The sequence below is a fragment of the Rhipicephalus microplus genome, chromosome 1 (genome assembly GCF_043290135.1).
Source record: "Rhipicephalus microplus isolate Deutch F79 chromosome 1, USDA_Rmic, whole genome shotgun sequence".
Lineage (NCBI taxonomy): Eukaryota > Metazoa > Arthropoda > Arachnida > Ixodida > Ixodidae > Rhipicephalus > Rhipicephalus microplus.
Window position 1 is genome coordinate 155220364 of NC_134700.1, and position 25641 is coordinate 155246004.

Consider the following 25641-nt stretch of genomic DNA (forward strand, 5'->3'; position numbering starts at 1 on the left):
CATACAAAGTAAAAACAAAATCGGTGACGAGCATGCGTTGTAGAGCATCCCTCATTTTTTTAAATTTGTCGCCGAGACTTTTTTTTTTTTAACAATGAGGCAATTTTTAGTGTTTTTTGCCTAAACCATAGTACTTTTCAAGGTGGGAAGTTGGTAAGTCACTAGCACTTCAAATGTGCGAAACACAAGCTCCTTTTTTGTTCAAAGAGTTAGAAATTTGTCCATAAACTTGGAGCTTGTTCATCCGATATCCAATTATCGTAAAAACTGAAATGTAGGTTGAAATAAAAAAAATGCAATGAAAAGTTGACCCTTGTCTTATTTACCGTTCATTGGCAGAAAGAAATGTGGAAGTCTCGCACCAATGGGCAGCTGAACTTGAAAGCCTCTGATCCATCGTGAGCATCAGCAGCGGCGCTGTCGGGCAAGGCTAGGCAAGGCTATGGTAGCTAGGCCTACAGTCTTCTAGCAACACCATTTTGCCTCGGTTATCTGCTGTCAGTCTGCTGTTTTAAATGAGGGGTAGTCGACGGCAGTTTATGATAGCCCTTAAGGGAAATGTTATTGAGTATGCCAGAGCACACGGCAACCTGGCGGGTCAATGGGAAGTCGGTGCCTTGGAGAAAAGCGTGCACTGGAACAGCCAAAAGCACGGCATCACAACCTGCAGCAACAAAAAAAAACATTGTTTCGTGCACAGACTGCAGTGAACCCTGAACTGGAAACTCTACTCATTGAATTTGTCCAGAAGCTGCTTGCAAGATTCCTACTTGTATCAACGGAGTGCATCTGCATGAAAGCTCTCGAGATAGCGCATGACTCTGGGCTCACAAGGGTGCAATTCAAGGGATCCCCATCGTGGGTGCGCCGATTTGAGAAGCGGAAGGGCTTTGCGCTGAGGCGGCGTACTTTCATCTTTCCGCAAATGCTGCATCAGTAACGCATTGGATGGAACGCAGGACGATGCACTCTGAAATGTTACTAGTGAAAAACAGACGCCATCGGACTGAAGTTCGGACAAATCTGAGTAACTGCACTTTGTAGCCTTCTGGCATATAACTAGATAAAATCAGTGTCCAAATAAAAGGAAATGTCACGACAGCGCAGCTGGTTGTGTCACGTATTTACCAAGGTAAAGGTGCGCCACGATACTTTGCAATTAAAAAAAATTATTTTTTGGAGATTCGAAGTCGGAGATTCAAACGGCTCCACGTGCCCAGGAGGTGTCGGGTTTGAAGGCTGCAATACCAATAGCTGAGGCTCAAGGGTCGTCTTGTTGTCTGTTGTCGGCCTGGAGGACTGCGATGAGACATCGAGCTGGCGCCCCACTTGAGCCCAATATATGGTAGTGGGCACGTTGGCAAAGGGTCCAGCTACCCTGTGCCCCTCTGTATCTCACCCCACGAGAGGACGGGGTGGCCGATGGCTGACATGAATTTGGATCTGGTACCAGTGATGAGTCTGGAAGCTCATGTGGAGAACAGAAGCGCTCAGCTGGAGCCTCGAGATGAAACCAGTCTTGAACTCCATCCTCTGTACCGGTCAGGTTGGTCTTGGTGCTGGCAAAGAGGTGGGAGGGAGTCCGGCCAAAAGCAGCAGTCAGCTTGCAGCTCCATTCTGCCCACGATTGCTGCCGCACACCTTGTACCTGTGCCACGCTACGGCAGGATTTTGAAGGCGGTCTACGGCTATGCACCACTACTGATTTTCGTTCTATCTCTTGCAAGCTTTGAGAGCGTTGATGTTAGCCACCCAATCGACGGCGTCGTCCTGGAACCCATTATATTTCGGTGGTTCGCTGATGGCCGGTGATGGTGGGTCGGCACGTAAAAATGCGGAGATTACTTAGTCAAAGCAACCGATGTGGTTCGAGAGCTGCAGGAGGGCGCATCTCAACTCCCTGTGTCGCTCAGATGAGCAGGCCTCAAGGTCTTGTGAGGCGACTGCATTCAACATGCGTTCGCTTGCACTCAGAACTGGTAAGTTAGCAGGAAACAGCGTGGAGCTCGCCGCTGTAACAGCGTTGACCGTGACGTAGAGACGCTGCGATGGTACATCGCAGCTCCATGGCACTGTCGCACGAGACCTCAGAACCACTCTGGTTCGCGTCCGCTGAATATTCGGTGCTAGTAGTATTCACGGTGGCAACAAGCACGCCCAAGGAAGCCTTAACAGCGTCCCTTGGTTGTTCGCCCGTTGTAAGAGGACTGGGCTTGGGATACAGGCCACGGAAAACGTGCACGACGTTCTCAGATGATAGCAGTTCATGCGCATACTGAGATAAAAGTGGTAGCCTGCCGTCTGTCAAGTCGTACCCTGGAACCATCGAGGAGGCATCGACGCGATCCGCCGATGATTCGTTGGGTAGCTGCAGGAGTGGTCGGGTCGTGAACTCCATTAATCGGGAAGCGTGGACGACGTTCCTGGATTGAGAGACCCGTGCTGCCAACAACCCGCGAGGTACATGTGGCTTCAGCCACAAGGTTCAGTTGTCGAACTGCGCCATTGTAAAGGATGAGACTCGGAGAGAACGCTAATTTGCTAGGTCAGTGTTTTTTATCTGGCCTCCTTCTTTTTTTCCTCTAGCCGGGTATGCGCTTGTGCCTGAACACTGCTTTTGTAATCATTACACTAGTTTGAAAAGTAGTCGAAAGTTTTGATTTGTTAGGTTTTTAAGATGTCCAAGAATGGATAATGTGTCTTTCTCTAGAGTATTGTAAGTGATTAGTCATTGTGAGATCCTCTGTGCAGGCGGCAGCGTGATGAGGACATTTCCAAGAGGTCCGAGGAAGAAATGCAGCGTCAGATTGAAGAGACAGTGGCCACCCGCGTGGCCGAAGAGATGGAGCGACGCCGAGAGGCCATGGAGACGGAGGTGCGACGGCGTGTTGAAGAGGCTCGGCACAACATGGAGAAGCAGCTTCTCCAAGAGGTGGAACAACGGCGAGCTCAGATGATTGCCGACCAGCAGAAGCGGGAGGTAGGCCACCGACGGCCCCCAAACCCTTGTCTCTTTCGTGCACTACCTCCTTGCCCTATGACTCTGCTGCTGTTGCTTACTGGCAGTTAGTTTATCGATTTTGATGCATTGTGTTCGTAGCCATTCTGACAAACTCAATTTCTAGCTGTGTTTTTTTATCATGTGTTCTTTTTGAGAATTACAGCCTTCTTTGGTGCCCTTGTATTTGTTTTTGCGTACTACCAATGCTGCCGTTCCTGCTGCTTCCCGTTAGCTTTTTCTCGTTATCAATACCAGTCTTCATTTTTCTTTTCATTCCCTTTTTTATCTATATTGAACTATATATATATTGGCTTTTTCGAACTCTCGGAGATGAAGTCCATGTTGCACATCCCAGCACCATTGCCAGGTCTCTCGGAAAGTAATAAAAACTAATCTCAAAAGCTTGCTTTCTCGCATTCCAGGAGCTACAAACCTGTTGCTGCTGAGTATTATGTCACAGCTGCTTATTCTTCTTAGCTATCATATAGTATTGTCGGTTGCTTGCACTGGTTGTTATATTGGAAGCAGCAGCAGCAGGGCAGTGTATTGCAAACTCCACTGCATTGAGTCTGGTGCATTTTCTTGCCCATTGCATGCCTGGCTACATTTTCTGTTCTTACTTTGGAAAATGTGGTACAGCAAGGTTGCAAAAGGGTGTTGCTAGCTTATCTGGGATATGTGCCTCCGCAAGATGCGTTCCACAAATAGTACTTTTTTTTGGTGAACTGTTGGGCTCATTTTTCTCAAGTAGATTTGAATGTAGGCTTTTTTGTAGATAGCATGCACATTACCTCTACCTCTGTTCTTAAACAAGGTTCTTTTTGGTGTTGCATAAGTGGTTGCCAGACAGGGAGGGTTAGTGTTGCCAGACTGCTGCTAAATTTGACTGCAAAATTTTTTTTCTGTAGTTGTGGCTTCTCCGTGAGAATTTGGTGCCATCTGCGGTGCATTTCGCGAACGAGCGACGCTGGCCCTTTTAATTAACGGAATGAACCCCGCCTAGCAGAAGTCGAGCGCGGTGCTGCTGCGCAATTAAGAGGCCAATTTAATTAACAGAATGAACTGCGCTTAGCAGAAGTCGAGGCGCGTTTTCTTGCTGTGTGCGCAGCTGTGCGATTAAGATATCGCGTCTCAGTATTAGGGATGACTGGGAAAACTTAATAGAGTCGCAGGAGGTGATGCGCCGCCCCGCTCCCCCCTTACTTTTCTTTTTTTTTTTTCTCTCAGCTGATCATGTCGCGTCGACCGCGCGTTACGACGGGGGACGCTACGCTTCCCCTAGCTGTGTCAGCACAAGACATATCGTTCGGACTCGTATATATATGTGATGAATAAGCGTTCCAAGGCTGGTTAATCGGGGTACTAATTGCACGGCAGCGCCAAGCGCTCGACTTCTGCTAGACTCGGTTCATTCCGTTAATTAAAACGAATTCTGTAATGCGCGGTTCATTCCATTAAAACGGCCAGTGTCGCTCATGCACTCGCGAAATGCACCGCGGATGGCACCAAACTCTTATGGAGAAGCCACAACTACAGGAGAAAATTTTTTAGCCAAATTTAGCAGGCAACAACCACCCAAAGTCTAGCAACTGATTTATGCAACGCCAAAAAGAACCTTGCCTGTTCTTGTTTGCGAGAGGTTACTTCAATAACACCTTGTGTTGCGTTGCTTTGAAAACTTGATTTGATGCACCTTGGTGGCAATTTTTCTTGAATTATCTAGAGTGCAAATAGGTTAAAAATCTGCTTATGTAAGGAACTAAAGACGCATTCTTTCTGCTAGTTTGACACTGTTCGAGCTTCAGCAGATTCATGTTGAAGCTCGAGAGCGGTAAATTAAGCTATTGCTGTTGGGAGCTTTTGAGAGCGCGAACTCATTAAGTGCAACCCGTTCAACAGGCATGAACAGCAATACATTTGTGTCAGCAGCTTTTTCTCTTGGACGGCTTATTTTCATTTGGTACCAACATGCACACTTGGTTTTTATATATTCAACTGGCATGCATTTGCTTTCCGTCTATATAGTATCATATCACTGCTTAACTCTCTTTAGTGGACAATCATGCTTATGACTCCTGTGCTTATACACAGACTTGTTAATCTATATGTGCCCATCATGTGAAGTAGCTAGACTATGTTATCATGCAATGTATATATGTAAAGCACTGTCTTCTAACCATTTTCAAGTTTTATATCATTCTTGTTGATATTAGCTTCTAGTTAAAAATACACATCTTTGAGGAAATCTTGGAAACATTTCAAACACGGCATCAAAGGTGGCCAGTCATTGAACATGACATGAAAGTGAAGCTCATTCTCCACTGCCATGAAATTTTCTTCTTTGGTAGTTTGCCATGTCGATGTGCAGCAGAACTCCACTGATGCATTTCTCGGGGGTTCAAGAAAGGGAACAAACCAGCTGAGAAAATTTATGCTCTGGGAGACGCATGGATAGACAGCGTTGTCCTGGCTTGACAGTGAGCATGTTAAGTCAAGTTTGAGTGCGCTCTAGCTAAACGAGTGCACTTTTGTAAACTTAACCATTAAAAAGTGAACTCTGGTGTTTGTTTGCGGAGCGCGCTCTAAGCGCTCCGACCCTGACATGGTGCACTGGGGCATGCGTGAGAGCTCGGCCCTGCTACGGCTTCTGGAAGAATGACTTGTTTTGCACTTTCACCTCTAATGCAGTGCATTCTGCTTCCCCACTTGTTCCTACCAGGGAAGCAATGTAACATTCTTCATGTAACGATTTCGTGCTCATGATAGCATTCGGCAAAAATCGCTGTTAAGCTAAGCTCCAAAGGCGCCACACTCGAGAGCATTGTAGGGTATTCCTCTAGAGTTCGGAGTGAGTGCGCTTAACGTGCCTAACAGCTTGTTTATTCAAGCTTTTCATTGAGCTTTAGTAAACCTTGGAATAATGGCATCCGTTAGAAGTTATCCTTGTCGTAGATGGTGTTTGTATGCCTTTTCTATTTTTCTTTTGACTAATGAAGTAGTGAGAGTGCAAATCTAATTTCACTTCCTGAAAATCGCAGCATATGTTTGGGAATGGCATGAGACGACAGCCTTCTACCAGTTAGAATACAGTGCATAAGAGGCAATGGAACCTGTGAGACTCTCTTTGTAAAGTAAAAGCTTGGAGGATATAATGGGAAATGTATTAATGGAATTGTACTATGCTGAGAAAGGGGCCAATAATTCCTGTACAGATAAAATACTATGATTCAATTAAAACTGTGAATTTAATTCTGTCTTCACTGAATTCACAGTTTAGGGTTTTTAATCATTAGCAGTAGATGTGTGTAGCATCCATCCCATTGTGAACGTTTTTGTATTATGAGTATTTTGATGAACAATTTCATGGCATAGCAACTTGGCTAAATTTCTCTGACGTTGATGAATGCGATTTATAAGTCCAATTTTTGGTGCAATTTTATTCTTTTCATTTAAATACACTACAGAATACAATCCACATAGCTGCGTCAAAATATGAAGAGAGTGCCTAACAGGGCATTTTGATTCGTGATTGAGGAACATCTGGATTAAGGTTCCTAATTGCAATTGGCTGATTTGTGCAAGATGTGGAAGCGAGCGAATTGTAGTAAAAAAATTTTATCTCTAGCTGAACTTGGCTTTAATGAAAACACCTTTTTGATGCCATTACATTTTTTTGCAGACTGACACAGTCTCTCAAATTTAATCATCTGAAAATTTTTGTGTGAACTTGTGATCTTAATGATTTTACAGCCTCTGTTGCTGCTATCACTGCTGCAAAGAACTGATAACAATGGGAAGGTTAGGATACCACGTCAGGGTTATAGTTGGACAGGCATTGAAAAGTGAATTCTGTTACAGTATAAAGGTCTCTGTGAGCACCACTAATAGGTTGCTGGAAAAAGTGGACAAAATACTTGAAGAATATTGTGAGAGGGCTACATAATTAATGCATTTGAGACAGAAATGGGCAGGTGTGTAATCCTGATCACATTTTTTGTCTTGCACAAGGAGGACAACTGGCTGGGCATCGTGCTCTTGTATTCAAAGCGATGTGTTAAGCTATCTTGTACTGCAATTTAGAAAGTTTTGAGTAGCAATCGGTTTCGAGTTCTCTGAAAAATAGTGCGTGCAGGCTTTTCTGGCAAAATGCAGAGGCTGTAAAACCGTGAATCGGCGCACATATGGTAGACATGGGAGTACTGGGACAAGTTGTTACAAAAGAAAAGGAGATATATGTAAGTACATATGTCTTTGAAATGCCTTTTGTATGCAGAAAATTGCATGCTCTGCTCTCGTGATATCGCAGTACGGAACTGTCGCTTGCTCAGAAGTGCACAGCGTAAACGGTGCACCTCTGAAGTAATGTAGGCACAAGAAAAAAAGTGCACATGGTCCAGCATTTTGGGATGCCATTGCACAAGGAGTTAGATGGAGTGTTTTGTTTAATCCGAGACTTGTTTCCCCCCTCGCACGCCAAGTGCCCTCTTCCAAGCCCTTTCTAGGCACAGCCGTCTCTCCGGGAAACCAAGCGTGAGTGTCTGGAATCAGTTTGTCATGCAGGGAAGATGACTCACAACCACAGGCAAGAGAATGAATGCGTACATTTCACTACTCGATGGGTGGGTTAGACTTGTTGGGAGAGGTAATGAAAGTATGGGGAGGAGGGAATTTCTTTTATTCACTGGTGTTAAGCCCCATGGGGCAGCTGATGGTCGAAGGAAGCTGTGGTCAACAGTGCAGTTCTCTTGTCTTGCTCCATGAGGCTTCGTAAAGCCTTGTGGTGCATACGGCGATGTGCTTGCGGAGACCGAGAGCCGAGGGGAATTACCTGGGCTGCTTTTTCCTCGGGCGGTAGTCCTTGGGTGAGTTGTAGGGTTATGCTTTTGTAAGCGTAAGACTCCACTGGGAGCGATGTAACGTTCTTACGTAACTTGGCTTAGCATAAAAGTCAGTAAGAAAGTTTGGAAATTGACGAGCCTTTATCTTAGTCATTTTAAGCCTATCTTCACTTCGTATCGCTTAGCAGTGTGACCGTACAGCATTTGTGTGACGCCAGACTGTGTAGCAACACATGCCTGTCTATCTCTTGGAACTCTCTCTGTTTGGGAGACCTATTACAAACAAAACTGAGTTGAAGGTCTATCACACAAAGGAAATGCTTGCACAACAATTTTGTGGCTTGCATTTGAGCTTTCCTTAATCACTGTTTGCTTGGAGATGTTGTTATAGCATCAGTGCTGGGTGAAAAACTCGATTCAGTGCGTGCAAGTCGTGTGATTGCTACACAGGGCTGACATTGATGGATTGAATTGCGTCAAGTGTAATGATAACTTAAGCGCCTTTAAGTAAGCTTTCCGTATTCTAGTCTATAGCAATGTCTCTCACGGGTGGCTGCATTTTTACTGGCATATTATTAGCAGTCAGTGTGGTTAGTAACATCACTCTCTTGTGGTTTCTGTAGGAGGACGAAAGAAGACGGCTCCAAGAACTTGAGCAAACACTGGCAGAAAAAAGCAAGCAGTTGGAGGAAGCTCAGCGTAGCTTGGTATGTAGGCTTTGACGACTCACCATTGTCTTCGGCTTTAAATGTTCCTTGTTGCAATGAATTCCCCCCTCCTTAGGATGTAAATGTGGTAAAAAATTCAGGCAGCCTGCATCGGGCAATTGATTTCGAGCATATGAAACATTTTATGCATAAGAAACACGCATACCTACAGGGTAACGTGGTATGACTAGAAACTAAATAGCCGTGCACATTGGCCACCAAGTACTGTATTTTCGGTGTATAAGATGCTCTCTTTTAAATATTTTGGCTCGTGGGTCCTACATAGCGGGACATTTTATGCACACAAAAAGTCATAGAATTCTGCGAGACTAATGGGTTGATATTTCATTCATGAGTATAATAAATTGAGCTCGAGAACATTCATGAAAAATATCTAATGTTGCTATAACAGTGAAGCACACATAGTCTCAAGTGTAAGCTACTTGCTGTTCATACACTGCGGTGAACATGGAAATTATGGCCTCAATAAAATCCACCGTAGTCACAGGAACGATTGTAATACTTGAAGTGTTTGTTCTTAAACGAATCGTCAAACCCACGGAACTGAGACAATGAATAAAGAAGGGCACCACAGTTTTTCATTGCGACGTTCTGTTGCCCGCAACACCAGTTACATAAACGAAAGTACCACTTTGTTAACAGCATCATCATCAGTTGCCACGTAAGGCATCGGTCCTGTCCAGCAACAATCTGAGCGTGCGGCTTCCAAGTGCCGTTTATGTTATGTATGCGTCTGTGTGTCGGTGTCCAACTGTGGTGCGATTATTGTTTGTGTTCCTGCCAAGCCCCATAGTGTCGGAGAGACAACGCTAATGACGTGCTCTAAAGGGCTTTCAGCAAAGCGTCCGAGTCATTCAGACGCTGACAACAGTAACTCTGTGATGCTGCCAACTCAAGCGAAAAAACTTTCGCCAGTGCACCAAAGGCTTTGAATCCAGTAGAATAAATAAAGTCGAACCCGGGTACATCGAACTCGTCAAAAAAACGTTTATTAGTTTGATAAATGGCATTATTCGATATAGGCCCGGTATAGGTTTTGACACAAAGGCACATAACAAACTAGAGGAAAAGTGCTTTATTAATATGGTGCCTTACTTGCATGCCCTACTGTGGAACAAAATAGTCCCGAATTTTTTTCTGTGTCAACGACTTCGCTGCTTGGGACAGCCACGCACGCCTCCACGCTGTCCAATGAGTCGGAGCAGCTAAGGCCACAATCTTTCACATTCAAGCAATAGCGCCGGACTAGGCAATGGGCCGTCGTTGATTTCCATATAGCTGTCGCTTTGGCTCGTGGTCGGCACGATGCTGCAATGTAATCTTCATCCTGTAATTGGTCCATGATGGGGACATCATCGTCCGCACTGACTAACTTGTCGATTCGTCGATAGCACCCGGGAACTCTGCCAGCTCGTTCCAAACTTCGGCGGAAACACCTGCGGTGTCTTCAGTGCTGTCAGAATTTGGGGTGTCATCACCAGGCATGCGGAAGCCGGCATGCCTAAAGCAGTTCTGGGTCGTCTCCTTCTTGACATCTGCCCACGATCTACTCAACATAGAAATAGCTCTGAGCAAGTCGATCTTAAGCTCCCTGCCAACACGAAGGTTCTGCAGCAACCTCTCCACCAGGCGCTTTCGATGGCCGGCTTTCATTGTGCGTGTAACGCCTTGATCCAGTGATTGCAGTATGGACGTAGTGTTCGGGGGCATAAAATGCAGCTCGATGTTGCAGAAGGTCGTACTGCAGTGGTGCGATGAACAATTGTCCACGAGCAGGCACACCTTGCGATTTTCGCCTACCAAATCATCATTCCACGACGGTAGCCATCTGCTGAAAAGCTCTTCTGTCATCCACGCTTTTGAGTTTGCTCGGTAGGTAACTGGAAGGGACAGCGCATTTCGAAAACACCGTGGTGCCGTGTTTTTCCCAATAACCACAGGTCGAAGCTTTTTCGATCCGTCTGAACTAGCTGCCAACAGCACGGACACACGAGCTTTGTTTGCCTTGCCGCCGCTCGTCTTGTCGCCACGACACGCAAGTGTCTTGTTTGGCAACATTTGCCAAATTAGAGCGGTTTCATCCGCATTGAAGATATGTTGGGCTCTATATCTTGCTGCGATATCTCGGCAGTTTTCCTCGAGCCATTTTTTCACGCTGTCCAGGTCTGCCGCTCTGCTTTCACCTGTAACAGCTTTGCCAACGATGTCGTGCCGTTCGTTGAACCGCTGAAGCCAGCCTGAACCGCCTTGAAAATCATTCCTGCCAAGCAGAAAAGCAAGGTCCTTGGCTTTCTGCTCGATCATAGGATCCCGGACACCGGGATGTTCCGCGACCGAACGTTCACAAACTACTTGTAAACGGCCGCTTCAACACCTTTGTACACAGCAGCGCGCACACGTCGGGCGCCACAGGCACCTTGCCTTTTGTCCGACTTTGCCCCGATGTCTGCCTTGTTTTTCAGGATAGTACTCAAGGTGCTCCTTGGAATTTTGTACGCGGCAACGACGTCGAACTTCTTTTCACCCCGCTCAACCCAATTAATGATTTCGAGTTTCGCGGCGAACGGCAAATTTTGCCTCTTTGCGCAAGCCATGATGACAGCGCGCCAAACAGTTCACAGAGCACCAACAGGCAACACCACAGACCACGCTGAATCGGCAGCAGCAGGCACATAAGCATAAGGAAAGAAAAAATGGTGCCCACTTCTACCGCCTCCGCGCCTCGGAGAAAGCACGACGGCCTCTGATTGGCTGTAAGTGCTGCGAGCGAGCCAGGATCATTTCTTGGAGGGGGGTGTTCGCCCGCGCACAACCGGGTCTAACCAACTTTTTTCAGGGTGGCGCTGCCAGTTTTCACCGCTATCGCGACGGAAAGCCAACTTTCTGGGGTACTTTTGAGGCACATGGAGTTTGATATATCAGTTATCGTTGCTATTTTCGTTCGAGAAAACAGTACCTTTTGCTATGTATTCTCAATGTAAACTTACCGTGTTTAGGAATTGTTCGATATACGGGATGATTTGATAAAAACGGGTTCGATATAGTCGGGCTCAACTCTATTAGTTTTCAGTGCCTCAGGGCAGCGTTGATTACAAGTTTTACACTACTGCTTACAGATATCCAATGCTGGGCATGACTTTGAACTTTGCAGTGAATACACTCTGCATGTATCATGGTGTTTTATCATGTTGACCGTGTCAAAAATAGTCTCTTATGCAAATGTACATCTTATAAAAACCGTCAAAAGTATACAAGTCTTATACAAAGGTGCGACTTATACTCAAGGAAAGAAAGTACATACTTTATTTACCCGCATAATTTGTGCACTTTTTTCCGAGAACTTGGGTCTCTGGAAAAAAGGTGCGCAAGTTTTGCGGGGAATTCGCGAACTCGTGCTAAATAATGTGCAATAATCCTAGCGCGTGCATTACACACATTTAAAAAAGTTCATTTGAGCGCAGACGAAGTACATTTTAACAAAATTAGCACGGACACGAAACAGTCAGATTTGGTCACGTGCATTCTAGTCGGAATGGCTCATGGAGAGGTCCAACTGGGGATCGTCGTCGCGGCTGTTTTGACCACCTTTCCAAAGTGCGTCTGTGGTGAGTAAGGGGTTTACTCAATAGGTCCAGGTCATCGGACGCACTCGGGACAACCTGATAACACGAAGATGTTCTTTATATCGGATAAGGACAAGAACACACACGAAGGAATCTCGCAATGATACATGGAAAAACTACGATAAGTTCCTTCCACGTGAGCAGAAAGTCTGTCGTTACGATCAGCGTGCTTCTCTCCCTTGACACCAAGTATACGTGACACTCACGCACACCGTCATTGCGATGACCGTAGCATTAGGCAACGCGACGTTGAGTCTGTCGCGGTACCGTCCATGGTGGGAACACTCCTTCTCGTGTAGCTCGCTGGCTCGAGCTTACGTCAATGTCCCGCACCATGACGTCTTGCTGGAATCCAGGTCATGTTGGACCGGGGCGAGCGCCCAAGACACTGGGTCGAAAACCCAGACAACCATCGAAGCCTGCCATGCACGCTCGCCGAACCTTCTCCTTCCACCCCTTTTTGTTTCAATTGCGCGCTCAGGGTTTTGCCCCTATGGCTCGTTCGTCGCAGTCACCACATTCTTCCCCCTTGTTTCAAAAAGGTGCACGCACTTTGGCTGCTGCTGTTGAACTACATAGTTTGAAGAGTGTGCAGTTTGACAATGCCGAAGGATGTTGATTTGGTGTTAGACACTTTGGTTGCCGACATCCATCCGGTTGAAAGTCTGTTGCTGGGTCGAAGTTCAGACGCACAAGTTGGAGACGAAGTTGCATCAATGTGGTAGGCTGGAATGCCCAAGTGTTTCACCAACACTTAAGGAGCACTCCAATATACATGCAAAGATTTACCGGCATAGAAGTGCACTATTTGCAGCATTCGTTCCAATGTTACATTGACTATTTTCTCTACGTTTCTCCAGAGAACATGTTATGTAGAGATTTGACGGGAGCTAATCTCAAATGTGGAGAGAGAATCAACTTATTGTGTTGTCGTATGACATGTCACGATACCCGACTGGCGCAAATGAGCATCACAAAAGTATACATGCAATGGGAGCACAGGTCAGTTCGGTAGCAATACACGAGCTTTATAGGCTCATCCTTTTTTCTTCCAAGTGCTTGCACACTTCTTTTCGGCTAGCTTCTGGGTAACGGGGAGCCTTGTCGATGCTGCAAAGAACCAACCTCCAGGACCGAACCATGAAATCGGTACCTGAGCCTCCGGCTGGGTGGTACCCACAACACGGCAAGCTTTCTCTGGGTGGATGCTCATCTCTTCTGAAGTGGTGCCAATAGCCATACATCTGGCTCATGGCGTTCCTAACTGCGCTAGAGCTTTGGGGATTCCGGTGTTTCTTGCCCGAACTTTGCCCTTGCGACTTTATTTGATTGTCATCAGGAACTTGCTTTAACTTGAGCTTCTGAACGATCATTTCAGCCGGCAAGGTGGTTGTCTGACTCGGGCCTAGCATGCACTCTGCTGGCATGCTTTCGCGAAGGACCCAAGCTTCCGGCACGTACACAGTACCATGGTTACTGGCTGCGCTTTCCTTCACATCACTCCCGCTACCGCGACCGCTTGTCGGTTCTGAAGTCACAGACTGAGATCGGTTTGCAACAGTCTGTTTCACTAACAGGTCCTAACTGAGGAAGGCGAAGACTAACTTGCTCTCTATCACTGCGAACTGTCTTGTCGACACATGCCTGCTTCGCACGTGTAGTTGCAGACTGTGTATCTGGAGCAACAACGTCAAGTTCTTTATCATTCACGTTTTCGCGTGTCAGCGAATCGGCTATATATGTCTCGTCTTGATGAGGTTTTACGCTATCCACATCATTAGCCTCATTACGCGCTGCTTTGCGTCTTGCAATCTTTCGTATGTCTGAGATAGCCGTGCGTATTTCCGACAGTAGCTTCTCTTCTTCCATTCTTACACGCTCATAGTCATTGTCATCTTTGCATATGTACCGCAGTTCGAAATCAAACCTCTCGCGTTCCTCTTCGAGGTCTTCTCGCAACATTCACTTTAAATCGGAGCAAGACCAACCGACCTCCTCTCCAATACATAGTAGTCTTTGCAAGTTAACAGGCATCTTGAGCGTGACGGATTTTCGGTTGGAAGATTGTAAGTTGTGCCGGTCCTGGCAAGGCTCGCCAATTGTGGTGTCTGACTTTTGGCAAGATGGTAAGTAGTGCCGATCATGGCAGGCTCTCCAAAATTATGGTGAGTAAGGGGTTTACTCAATGGGCCCAGGTCATCGGACGCACTCAAGGCAACCTGATAACACAGTCTTTATATCGGACGAGGACAAGAACACACAGGGAGGAATCTCACAATGATACATGGAAAAGCTACGATAAAGTTCCTTCCACTCGAGAAGAAAGTCTGTGTTGTTATGGTCAGCGTGCGTTACTCCCTCGACACCTAGTATACATGACCACACTCACGCACACCGTTGTTGCGGTGACCATAGCACCGGGCAACATGGCGTTGAGTCTGTCGCGGTTGCATACACGGCGGGAACACGCCTTCTCATGTAGCTCGGTGGCTCGAGCTTACGTCGATGTCCCGCACCATGACGTCATGCTGGTGTCTAGGTCACGCTTGACTGGGGCGAGGGCCCAGGACACAGGGTCGAAAGCCTCGACAATCATCGAAGCCGGCCACGCACGCCTGCCGAACCGTCTTCTTCTTCTACCCCTTTTCGTTTCGATTGCGCGCTCGGGGTTTTGCCTTTACGGCTCGCTTGTCGCAGTCGTCACAGCGTTGTGCTTGGTTCCGTCGAGGGCGTTTGAATGCCCCATTTTTTGGAAGCTCTTTTCAACAATGCTGGGAGAAACTAGGTCCCACGACGCGACGATACCGGAGGACAGAAGTGTTCGTACGAAACTGAAAAGGCCTTCTTAGACGGCAAGAAACTTGTATTAGCAAGTGCGAACTCTTGTGCTTTCTCCTGTACGGATTGTGCCAACCGTCACAGGTTGAAGAACTTCCTGCTGAAGCAATTGGCAATGACACGGTTATAATTTTTTTCGGCAAATTTATAACAGCGAGCTTGAATTCCGCCATTTATAGAATTATTGCAGCCCATCGCAAGCAAACCATAAGAACGTTTTGGCCCGATTGTGAAACCTAATCTTCCTAAATCAACCAAGCACGTGTTGCAGCGTGGACAAAGAAAACGAGGAGGACAGTTGGTGTGCCTGGCCCTCGCACGCCTCGATACAGAAAGTTGTTTGAGTCTTGACGGAAGTGTGCATTCTCAATGTTGTACGTATAGAGATATAAAAGAAGGCAAACGCTCGAGCAGTTTCGGTGACCCGTCAACAGGTTTGAGTGTTCGGGTACGCTTTTTTAGGGACCCTAGTTTGGGGAAACCCTCAGAACATGGGACTTCGCACTTGCAGCCCGTTAGACTGCGCTCACCCGCTCAACAAGGGGCACGCCCATTTAAGCCATCAAAGGTTCTAAAGTCTCTTGGTGCGCGCGCCGGCAAGCTGGCTCGGGCGGGTCGGGGAGCGCAAACTATGAGAGTAAATTTTTTTTAGTAAAGCTGACAAAAGATTACGGTTGAGCAAATTATGTGAGTAAATACGGTATTGTTACGGGGAAAATATGGATTAGGAGGATCAACAACAGTAGATAAAGCGAGTTTCACTACATCGGCAGAACTGTCTATTAAGGCCTATCAGTCTAGATAGAGGAGTGATAGACAAGTGCGTGCCAGTGTGAATGAGGGCTGTAACTGGTATACTGCCCACGTCAACATCTATAAAGTTCTAATGTGCGGGCAGGGTCAGTAGAAGATTTTGGCATGTTTGCATTGCAGCACCACCTCCAAGAGGTGCTCTCATCGGTTTTCCCGAGGTGAGCGTCGGAAGGATCTTCGGGACTACGATCGACAAGATGGGGGCGATAGGGAGAAATGGTGTTGCGGTGAAGGGGATTGCTGGATCGAGTGGGCGAGGAGTTGTCAGGCGTTACTGACTCTGTTTGTGGTGATGGGCGTGAATTTCCGGCAGGTGGGCGATGGGCGGAGGGTAAGGCCACGGAGTCGAGTTGGACCAAGCACAGCAGCGGTATGAAATGTGGCCTATACGACCGCAATTGAAGCATATTGGCTGGTCGTCTGGTGTGCGCCATTCCGCCGGGTTGCGATAACATGGGGTAGCAGAAAAACGTTGGCTGGGCGTGACTTTGATGGGTGGATCTGGTGGGGCCTGTTCCTGATGAACGGAGCAGATATTGTTAAGGTGACGTTGGCCAATTCTTGACTCACGACGGCCTGGATAAGGGAGACGGCGGCGTGACAGCTGTCGGAGTTGGAGGAGGGTGACGTGAGTGGAGCCGCGGCTTGGATTTTCTGGTGTACAATATGCACCACATCACTGGGACTTTTCGTAGAAGGCAGGCGAGGGTCTTTGCAAGTGGATGTTGCAGCAGTGTTTTTTGTAGGTGGGAAAACTGGTGGATTAATAAGGAGGCTGCCTGCTTTTTTAAAGCGCCGGCATTCAGAAATGATTTCCTGTACCGTAGATGATTTGTTGAACACAAAGAGATGAAAGGCATTATCTGCTATGCCCTTAATGACGTGACCAACCTTATTGGCTTCGAACATCTGCAAAACCACCTTACAGCCCAAAGCGAGCATGTCCTGAATGTACATGAGGTTAGGTTCGGTGCATGTCTGAACTCGATGCATAAGCACGTTTTGGGCGGCGCGCGGACTTTCCACAGGCCTGCCGAATAGCTCCCGAAGCTTTTGCTTGCATAACTCCCAGCTGGTCAACTCTTCCTCGTGCATTTTGCACGATACCTTTGCAGTGCCTTTGAGATAAAAAATCACGTTGGCCAGCATGAATGTTGGGTCCTATTGCATACATACGCCCACTCGCTTGTATGACTTCAGCCATGCTCCTTCTTCGCCATCGGTGCCAGGAAAGGTACCTCGATTCCTTGAGGGTTCCAAGATGAGGGTTGACGGGCCTGTTAGAGATGGCACGGTAGCCGGTGAAGGGTCGGCATTGTTCGCTTTGGTCGCCATGGAAGAGGCAGCTAGGCGCCCGCTACGACGCTTTGTCTTGTGGCAAGTGAGTACCCAGAACCTCCACCAACGATGGTACAGGGAGAATGTTTATTCATTAGACAAAGAATAAACTCAGTGACGGACAAGATGGCACCCATCTCGCAGGGTCTGTCAACGTTGTCTCTCTTCCTGACCTCTTCGCTTTCCTTGCTCACCCATTACAATATATGCATCTGCTGACATGCGCCATCGTTTCCAACAAAGAAATGCAGTGCTGCAGCAAATGTTGACGAAAGTACCCACGAACCAGTCTTTTCTTTGCCAAAGATCTGAAAAGATTCTGGCATTCTCACACTTGTGTTGAAACTGGTAGAGGGTCCAGGATGTGCAGCGACTGACGTAGTGACAGGACTTACAGTATCGGCTTTCGGCAGTACATGTGCCTGCACCATGAATGTGCTACTAAGTGATAAGTAGTGCAGTTCCATTGAAATGCAGTATGGCCGCGTGGAGCAGATTGTCTCCTGGCTAGTTGTGTGCTCTGCATCGCCTGCTCAGCTCATGTCGTCACTGTGGGGTGGCTTTCTGTGTTGTATACACGGATTTATGAGGGAGTGTTCTTTGTACCTGTTTCGCTCCAGAACATGCACAGATGCAGTGAGTAGCTTGTTATGTTAACATAACGATGTTGCGTTAACGTGGTGATGAGGCGGTAGATAAAGTGCGTAAGGCACGGCATGAAAGGCTTTCAGCTTTCATGAGCAGACTTGAAGTGACCTTCAGTCATATGTTGGTGATGTTATCTGGGCACTCCAAACGAGCCTCCAGCACTCAAATGAGAACACCAGGGCACTCACATGGGACAAAATGAGATTATCTGGACATCTAGCCAAAAGTTCAAAACTGCCCATTGTTTGACACAGTTTCTGCAGGACCACATTATTTGAGATAGTAAAGGCTCAATTATCTGGATCTCGTTAACTCAAAAATTCAGTTAACTCGGACACGCGACGTGGCCCCTGCAAAACTGTGTATATTTCAATGGTGTCAAATGCTCGTTATTTGGAAGGATTAAGACGCGTACCGGTTAGCTCGGACGATTCCAGAGAGTGCTATCGCGGCTCCATGCAGCTACTGAAAGCATCAAGTCCCGGCTTTACCACCGTAACTGACTGCGGAACCGAAGTTTTAGAGAAACCGGAATGAACAAACAGCTGCAGAATATGATCATGATGATAGTGAATGAGGGGGGAAGTGGCCAGGTGGTGCTAGTCACCACACGGCGGTAGTGCTTGGACGCCAGTGCATCCAGCGTCTGCGAATTGCACCGCACATGGCGCCGCACGAAACAGTTTGCGCAGCTGCCGCTATTTCAGCTGCCCGCGACGTTTACGCTGCCGATTTCCTTGCATAGTGACTTCGCGCACAGCGTGTGCAGTTTCGGTACATCAAAAGAGTTCACTGTTGGGCGAGTTGGCGCTTTGACATAGATACCGTCGTTACGTTCTCAAGCTGTGTTTGTGCGTGTTGATGATAGTCTGGCCGTTGCTGGATTGCTGACCGATGATGACATATTATCGGAAGTGCTTGAAGAAGATCAGAATCGCTGTTTCGATGATGACAGTCAAGATGAGCCGACGCGACATCACACTGTGCAGGAGGCCGCCGAAGCTCTCGCTGTCCTCGTGGAGTTCTGCATCAGTTCTCGCGACAGGGAGTGTGCACACCATCATCACATGGGGTTGAAGAAGATTGTTCTAGCACCAATTTCGATGACGAGGCAGAAAACTAAGTTGGCGCAGTTTTTAATGGAATAAATGTTTGTCTGTGCTGAGTACATTTTCCTTTTTTTTTTGATGGTGCATTCGATGATCCGTAATTCAGTGGACTCTGACATTTTCACCGGTATAGTGAGATCCAGGTTAACGAGCTTTTACTGTAATAGGTATTGCATCTAAGTTCACAATATCACTGAAGCTGTAATGCTTAGTATTGTGACATTTTATTTGTGGTTTTCAATCGTGACATTACAAAGACTGACAATGGCTGTGCTCCAAGGGTAGGCACACAATACTATACACTTCATTTTCATATTTTTGTGCCAAGACAGGGTTAAATAGTGGTCAGAGGCCAGCTTGAGTAAGCTGGACTGCCTCTGAGACATGGTGCTGTACTGTGTGACCTCACTGCGCATATTATATCTGGAAAAACGAGGCTTGCATGGGGTTTTTCAAAACAGGTTCACTCAAGCTCCGTACGCTTTCAGGCCTGTGCCGCGTTGAGGCTGTATGCCAGACAGTGTAAAACAATGGGGTCCATACAGATTAACAATTTATTGTAGGTGTCAAATGAAAGCTGGACAGTTTAAAGCATTTGCAGTGGTATAGTGTGTGCCCGCCAGTTATCACATTGACAGGCGCACGCATCAAGTTTGGCAGCACTGTGCGCATGTGCGCCTGTCCATGGCACATACTATACCACTGTGGAGGCTTCCTGCTAGTCAGATTTTGTTTGCCACTAACAGTGCAGTATAATGTGAAGCGCCCTTGCTAACATATGCTACTGTCAATCCTTCATATGTTGAACTCTGAGCAGATCGGAATAGTTTGATATATCAAAGACAGCAGCAATATCATGGTCTCGATGCCGTTCATTCAGCAGAGCAGCCTGGCCAGTTCTTTGGACGAAAAAGATGCTCATAGCTATGATGATTATACAGTATAGACCGTTTATAACGTAGGTCGCGGGAGTCTCGAATATCTGCACTATAAAGGGTACCGCACTATAACCAAAACAATCCAACCAAACCAAGGGCCACAATTGCGCAAGACGTGTTGAATTCACCAAGTGATTTTCAGACCGCTTGATCATGCGCATTACATAGAATGTTGAGTCACGTCCGGAATTTCATGTTCTGAAACATGCCAATCATTCTATTTCACGGGCACGCACCCGATTTCAAGACGTTGCAATCGAATCGTGAACCACCATTCGAGCGCTACATGTGCCACCCTCTTTTTCATTAACGATATGTATTCCTTCCTGTCAAGTGCAGCCACAGCAAAAAGTTTTGTTGATTCCGTACCAAACCACAACTAAGATGGCACACGACCTCCTCAAAAACGCAAACGACGCCAATTAGGCCAAGCCTGCTATTCAGTATGTTTTTATGGGAAGCTTGTCCAAGACAAGAATCAGGCGTCGAAAAGGCTGCACTGAAGTATTTACCTAAACAGCGTGCGCGATACGAAGTCAGAATTTGCGGCCGGGAGATCAATGATGAAAACCTGCCAGGCTTATGTAAGACAGCGCACAGGCAGCAAAATCGAAAGCTCGCGCCATAAAACTGTAAAAGGATTAAAATTTACGGACGAGGTAGCAAGAACGATAAGGACCACGCTTTTCCCGACGGTCAATGGTTAAAGGGACACTAAAGGCAAATAACAATTTGTCAGAGTGGAAGGTCAATGTATGAAAATGTCTAAAATGGCAATATTATCAACAGCAGTGTCCTAATTACTGACAAATTGAGCTAAATGTACCACATGACGGGCCTCGTGAGTGGGATATTTTGCAATTGATGCCGATGACATGAGAGCAACAGACTACAACTAATCACTAGTAATCAAACTAGCTGCAATAAAAAAACCTCCATGCATCAAGAGACGTAACAAAATACAGCTTGTCTGTTTCTGTTTGACTAAAAAAAAAAAAGAAACGCCTGGCATTAGTATGGGGAACAGCGCGAGTGGTTAGAAAATTTCGTTTTCGATTGGTTAGGCTGGATATGTAGTGCCATCTAGCGGAGCCCAATTGAACTAAGCGAGCAGAACCATGACCTTCGAGATGGCTGAAAATGTTCAATGGCTGTTGCTGCTGTGGCTCCCGCTACTTTCGCTCTGCTCCTACTAGTGTCGGCGGCGGTGCAGTAAAGCCGGGCAACGTTGTGCTTAACGTAAAACAGACCACTTTCAGGCGGGTGATTTGTAGTGTGCAAACACTATGCAGACCACTGAAACGGTGATTTTATTTCAAAATAAGCAGTTCCATGGCACAAAACTAGCACTGCGAAGTTTGTGGACCGCTTTTTCAGCAATAAACCTCAACAAAATTTGCTTTTGGAGCCGATCGTACGTGCCATGTTGAGCCGCCCGTGCATGGAGCCACGCTAGCAATGCTATTACAATAAAAGCTCATTTATCCAGATCTCGGTAACTCGTAAGTTTGGTTGACTCGGACACGCGGCGTGGTCCCGGCAAAACTGTATATTTTAATGGTGTGCAATGCTCGTTAATTCGGAGGGATTTAGACGCGCACCGGTTAACTCTTACGATTTCAGAGAGGGCTATCGGGGCTTCATGCTTTCGGTAACCGATTCCGGTTTCGGAAAGCATGAAGTCCCGGCTCCGTCGTCTGTTACGGCGGCGGAACCGAAGTTTTGGAGAAACCGAATAAACAGCAGCAGAATATGATCATGATGATAGTGAATGAGGGGGAAAGTGGCCAGGTGGCGCTAGTCACCACCCGGCGAGAGCGTTTGGGCGGATGGTGCATCCACAGTCTGTGAAATGCTCTGCACAGGACAGTTTGCGCAAGCGCCGCTACCCCGATTGCCCGCTACACCTACGCTGCTGATTTGTTTGCATAGTGACTTCACGCATAGAGTGGCAAGCTCGGGTACATCAAAAGAGTTGACTGTTGGGTGAGGTGGCGCTTTGACATAGAAGCCGTCGTGACATTCTGAGGCTGTGTTTGTGTGTGATGATGGTGTGGCTGTTCATGGTTTACTGACTGATGATGACATATTATTGGAAGTGCTTGAAGAGAATCAGACTCACTGTTCCAATGATGACACTCAAGATGAGCTGACACGATATCGCACTGTGGAGGAGGCCACCGAAGCTCTCGCTGTCCTCGCGGAGCTCTACATAAGTTTTCGCGACAGCGAGCGTGCGCACTTCCACCACATGGAGTTGAAGAAGATTGTTCTACAGTCGAACCCCGCTACTACGAAAGTCACGGAGCGCGGAAAATATTTCGTTGAAGGGAGAATTTGATTGTAGTGAAGTCGAAAAAATATAGCTGATCTGAGCTAGCAAAACAAAGGAACGTTTATTTTTAAAATTAAAAAAGTATCCGCAGCTTCCTATTCTTTCTCAGCAGCGTCATGACGCGATTCACAGTCGGAATCGGAAAAGGCATCGCTCCGTGGTTGCACGCAGCAGCTGCGTAAGGAAAACCATGAACAGAGCGACTGAGCTTCGGCTTTGGATCGTCTGCGGCTCGAAAGCAAGCCAGTGGTAAAAGCATGGCCATTCTGAATGTAGCAGGGCAGTCTCATTGCCATCGCTATCGAGCATTGGCGGTGCCCATGCTCAGTAGCGGCGGTTTCTGGTAGTGCCAACGCGTGTTTTAAACTTCGTCGACGTATTTTCAGTTTCTCGAAATGCATCGCAGTGTTAAAGATTGGGTTTCCTGTATAGCAATAAATATCTGAGCCTGGCATTGCATCGTGAAATTTCATTGAAGCAGGACGGCAGTACAAAAAGTGTTTGTTGTGGTGACAATATTTATGCATTGACTCCGATGGACTGCTGACAGGAAACCGTGAAGTTTTCGTTGTATCAGAAATTTTGTTGAAGTGGCGTTCGTTGTAGTGGTGTTTGACTGTAGCACTAATTCAGATGACTAGGCAGACTAAGTAGACTATGTTGGGCGAGAGTGCAACAGCGACCTTTGATTCTAAGGGCGTGGTCGCATTCGCTAGGGTGCGTGCTATCTTGCAAGCATCAGTCTGCTTTCAACGCGAAGAGACGGTGTTAAAAAAGCACTCCTCCCTGGAGTGATCATATTGCTTACACCGTTTTGTAGGGATTCCACAATATCGGATCCAAAAGAGTTGGCTGCCAGCTTTATTCCATACATCATTACAATTTGTTGCTATCACTTTCATTGTAATGCATTCAATGCGCTGCCGTGTTACCAGAGTCAATCGCGTAAACGTGAATGCTACAGTCCTGCGAACTCGCAGTGCAAGACTGCAAGGTGTGTGATGAGTTGACCTCCTATGATCCATTGTTGTCATCGTGGTGTTGGAGAGTTTCCATCAGCGCTTAGTCTGGCATCTCCCGAGTAGTAACAACACGATTTTCTGCATTAAAGAAAGAGAGGGAGAGAAATGTAGCTGATCCCCCTATATAGCAATTGGTATAACACGAAAGTGAAACGTGTCTTCACAGAGGTAAATGAGTGCTTATTGTGCATTGTTTTAGCAACAACAAGAAATTCCATACTCACGTTAAGAATGCAAGCAGCTCAAAACTTGCAGCGCACATTTCAAGCCTTTTTGCTATATAAGCTGAGGAAAAAAGAAAGGGATCGGAACTAGTTGGAACGTGATTGAAAAATAGTCATATATATTAGGAAATATGCACTTTGTGGGCTTTAGCGTGGTACAGTGTTTGATATATTGGCTGTTTCACTGTGCAGAGGTTCGATATACATGTGCATCAGCCCTATATTGTTGCATGAGCTGTTTCAGGAAATTCAACTGTTTGACATAGCCAATAATTTGATATATCAGAGTTTTATATATCTGGGATTCTCTATGTACCCATTTTTAAGAGAGTTATTACTATCATCAGGCCCTGGAAATTCTGTGCTAGTTTCGGTTTCAAGGAACATGCATGTTCGTAGTGGTTGCCGGGCGTCCTAAGATCTGGTTGAACGAAGCGAGCTTGATGTGAATGTTCGCATTTGTTAGCTTTCACAAGTCTTTACAAATAAAGGAACCTGATACCACTGTGAACTACTTTTCTTTCAGCTATATGTCTTTTTATTTCTTACTTTCTGAGTATTAAATCGGGCAATGTCCGTGAAGTGGTTGACTTGAGTTCGTTGTACTTGGCTTTGTTCCTTCACGCCTTGTGTGTTTGGATGCTCCTTGTGCTTAAAAGCAAGGTTTGGTTTATTGTTGGCAGTAGTAGATGCGGAGAACGGCGTCGGAAGTTTACCATGCGGAAGCTGACCACAAGTCTTAATGCTGCCTCATTTCTTTTTTTTTTCTCACTGCCGTCCTGTCAGTGAGGAAACCCCTAGAAAATGAGTGACCTTGCTTATAGCTTCAGAAAGCTGGGTGCAGTGCATGGGGTGGACTGCGATATTTTCGTCGCAAGTAAACTGCAACGGGTCCCACATAAGTGCGCACCTCTCACATGCTTTGAAGGCCTGTTAATTTTTTTTTTTTCACTTTGAACACGCCATGCCATATGTCACAGGTCCCGTTAATTCGGGAGGTGATCGCAGGGCTAGTTCTAAGGGCCGAAGTATCGGCCCCCCAAACTGCACCACGAAAGCGTGGACAATTTAGAAGTGGTCCTATTTGGCGCGCCAGCGGACGCCGGCTGTGGCCCAGAGAACAAGTCAGAGCCGAGAGTTGATAAACAAAACAAAATTATATTCTCAATTATGGCAGATCAAAACGATACACAAGTATGCACACTCCACAATAGTTGAATACAATATGTCACCAATCGAACAACGTTCTACGCAGTACATGCAGCCACACTCGAAACAACGGACACAGACAGCTATACGCACTACAATGCAGTCGCATGCATCGAACAACCAAGATACTTAAAGACTAAAGAGTTGGAAAACTTATTCAGTCCAAAGTTCTTGGAACAAAAGTCTGATTGATACTCTTCCGAGAATCACTCACTCAAAGTCCAGCATTGTTGTCGTTCCGCTGCCCCCGAAGTTTCTCTTCCGGGAAACCTCGCGTCTTCAATTGGCCGCTCTCCAGGCTCCAAACTTCTTCGCCGGAAACACGTCGGGTTCACACACGCAGCTGTTGCCACGCGTCTTCGCTCGATAGCGGTAGACACACACTCTTGCCTGTAGCTCGTGTCTTCACCCCTCAGGTGGAAATCCTCTTCTCCTCCTTTGTCACGGAAGAGAAAAGGCTTCGCCCACAAGGCGGAAAACCCTACGCACTCTGGCGAATACTTTCTTCTTCTCCTGCTTTGTCACTAAGGACAAAACCTTCACCGACAGACTCGGCGGAATACCCCACGCACACTGGCGCTAACTTCCTTCCTCTCCTGATCTCCCATCTCTGCTGCTCGGTTAAATACCTTTGGCGCGAAATTCCAGAAAATTCTCATCATTTCGTCGGCGCGATGCGCAGCGAAGGCTGGGGGAAAGGGCGAGACGGTACGAGGGCCGCCCGGGAAAGATGACTCAACCCTGCATCACCACGCCCCTTTCCATCGAGAACTTTCTAGGGTTTGCTCGGTTGCCGATGCGAGGAGGTTCGTTGGCGAACCTATGCTTCCGAGGGGAGAGGGACGCGCGCCCCGGGAGTCTTTGGATGCTTCTTTTCTTTTTTTTCTTTATCGTTGACCTCGAGGCGTCTCTCCTGCGCTTTATCGCGAGAATTTGGCGGCGCGCCCTTTTTGAGCGCTCGTTTTGCGACACCATAT

General features: G+C 46.8%; 1 protein-coding gene across 1 annotated transcript in view; it reads left to right on the forward strand.

Moving 5' to 3' along the window:
- LOC142801295 (uncharacterized) overlaps positions 1-25641 on the forward strand; it is a 42371-nt gene that overhangs the window by 12932 nt on the left and 3798 nt on the right. Inside the window, exons 3-4 of the mRNA XM_075887532.1 lie at positions 2752-2980; positions 8463-8546. Of these exons, the coding sequence (XP_075743647.1) occupies positions 2752-2980; positions 8463-8546 (313 nt within the window). The remainder of the gene's footprint in view (positions 1-2751; positions 2981-8462; positions 8547-25641) is intronic.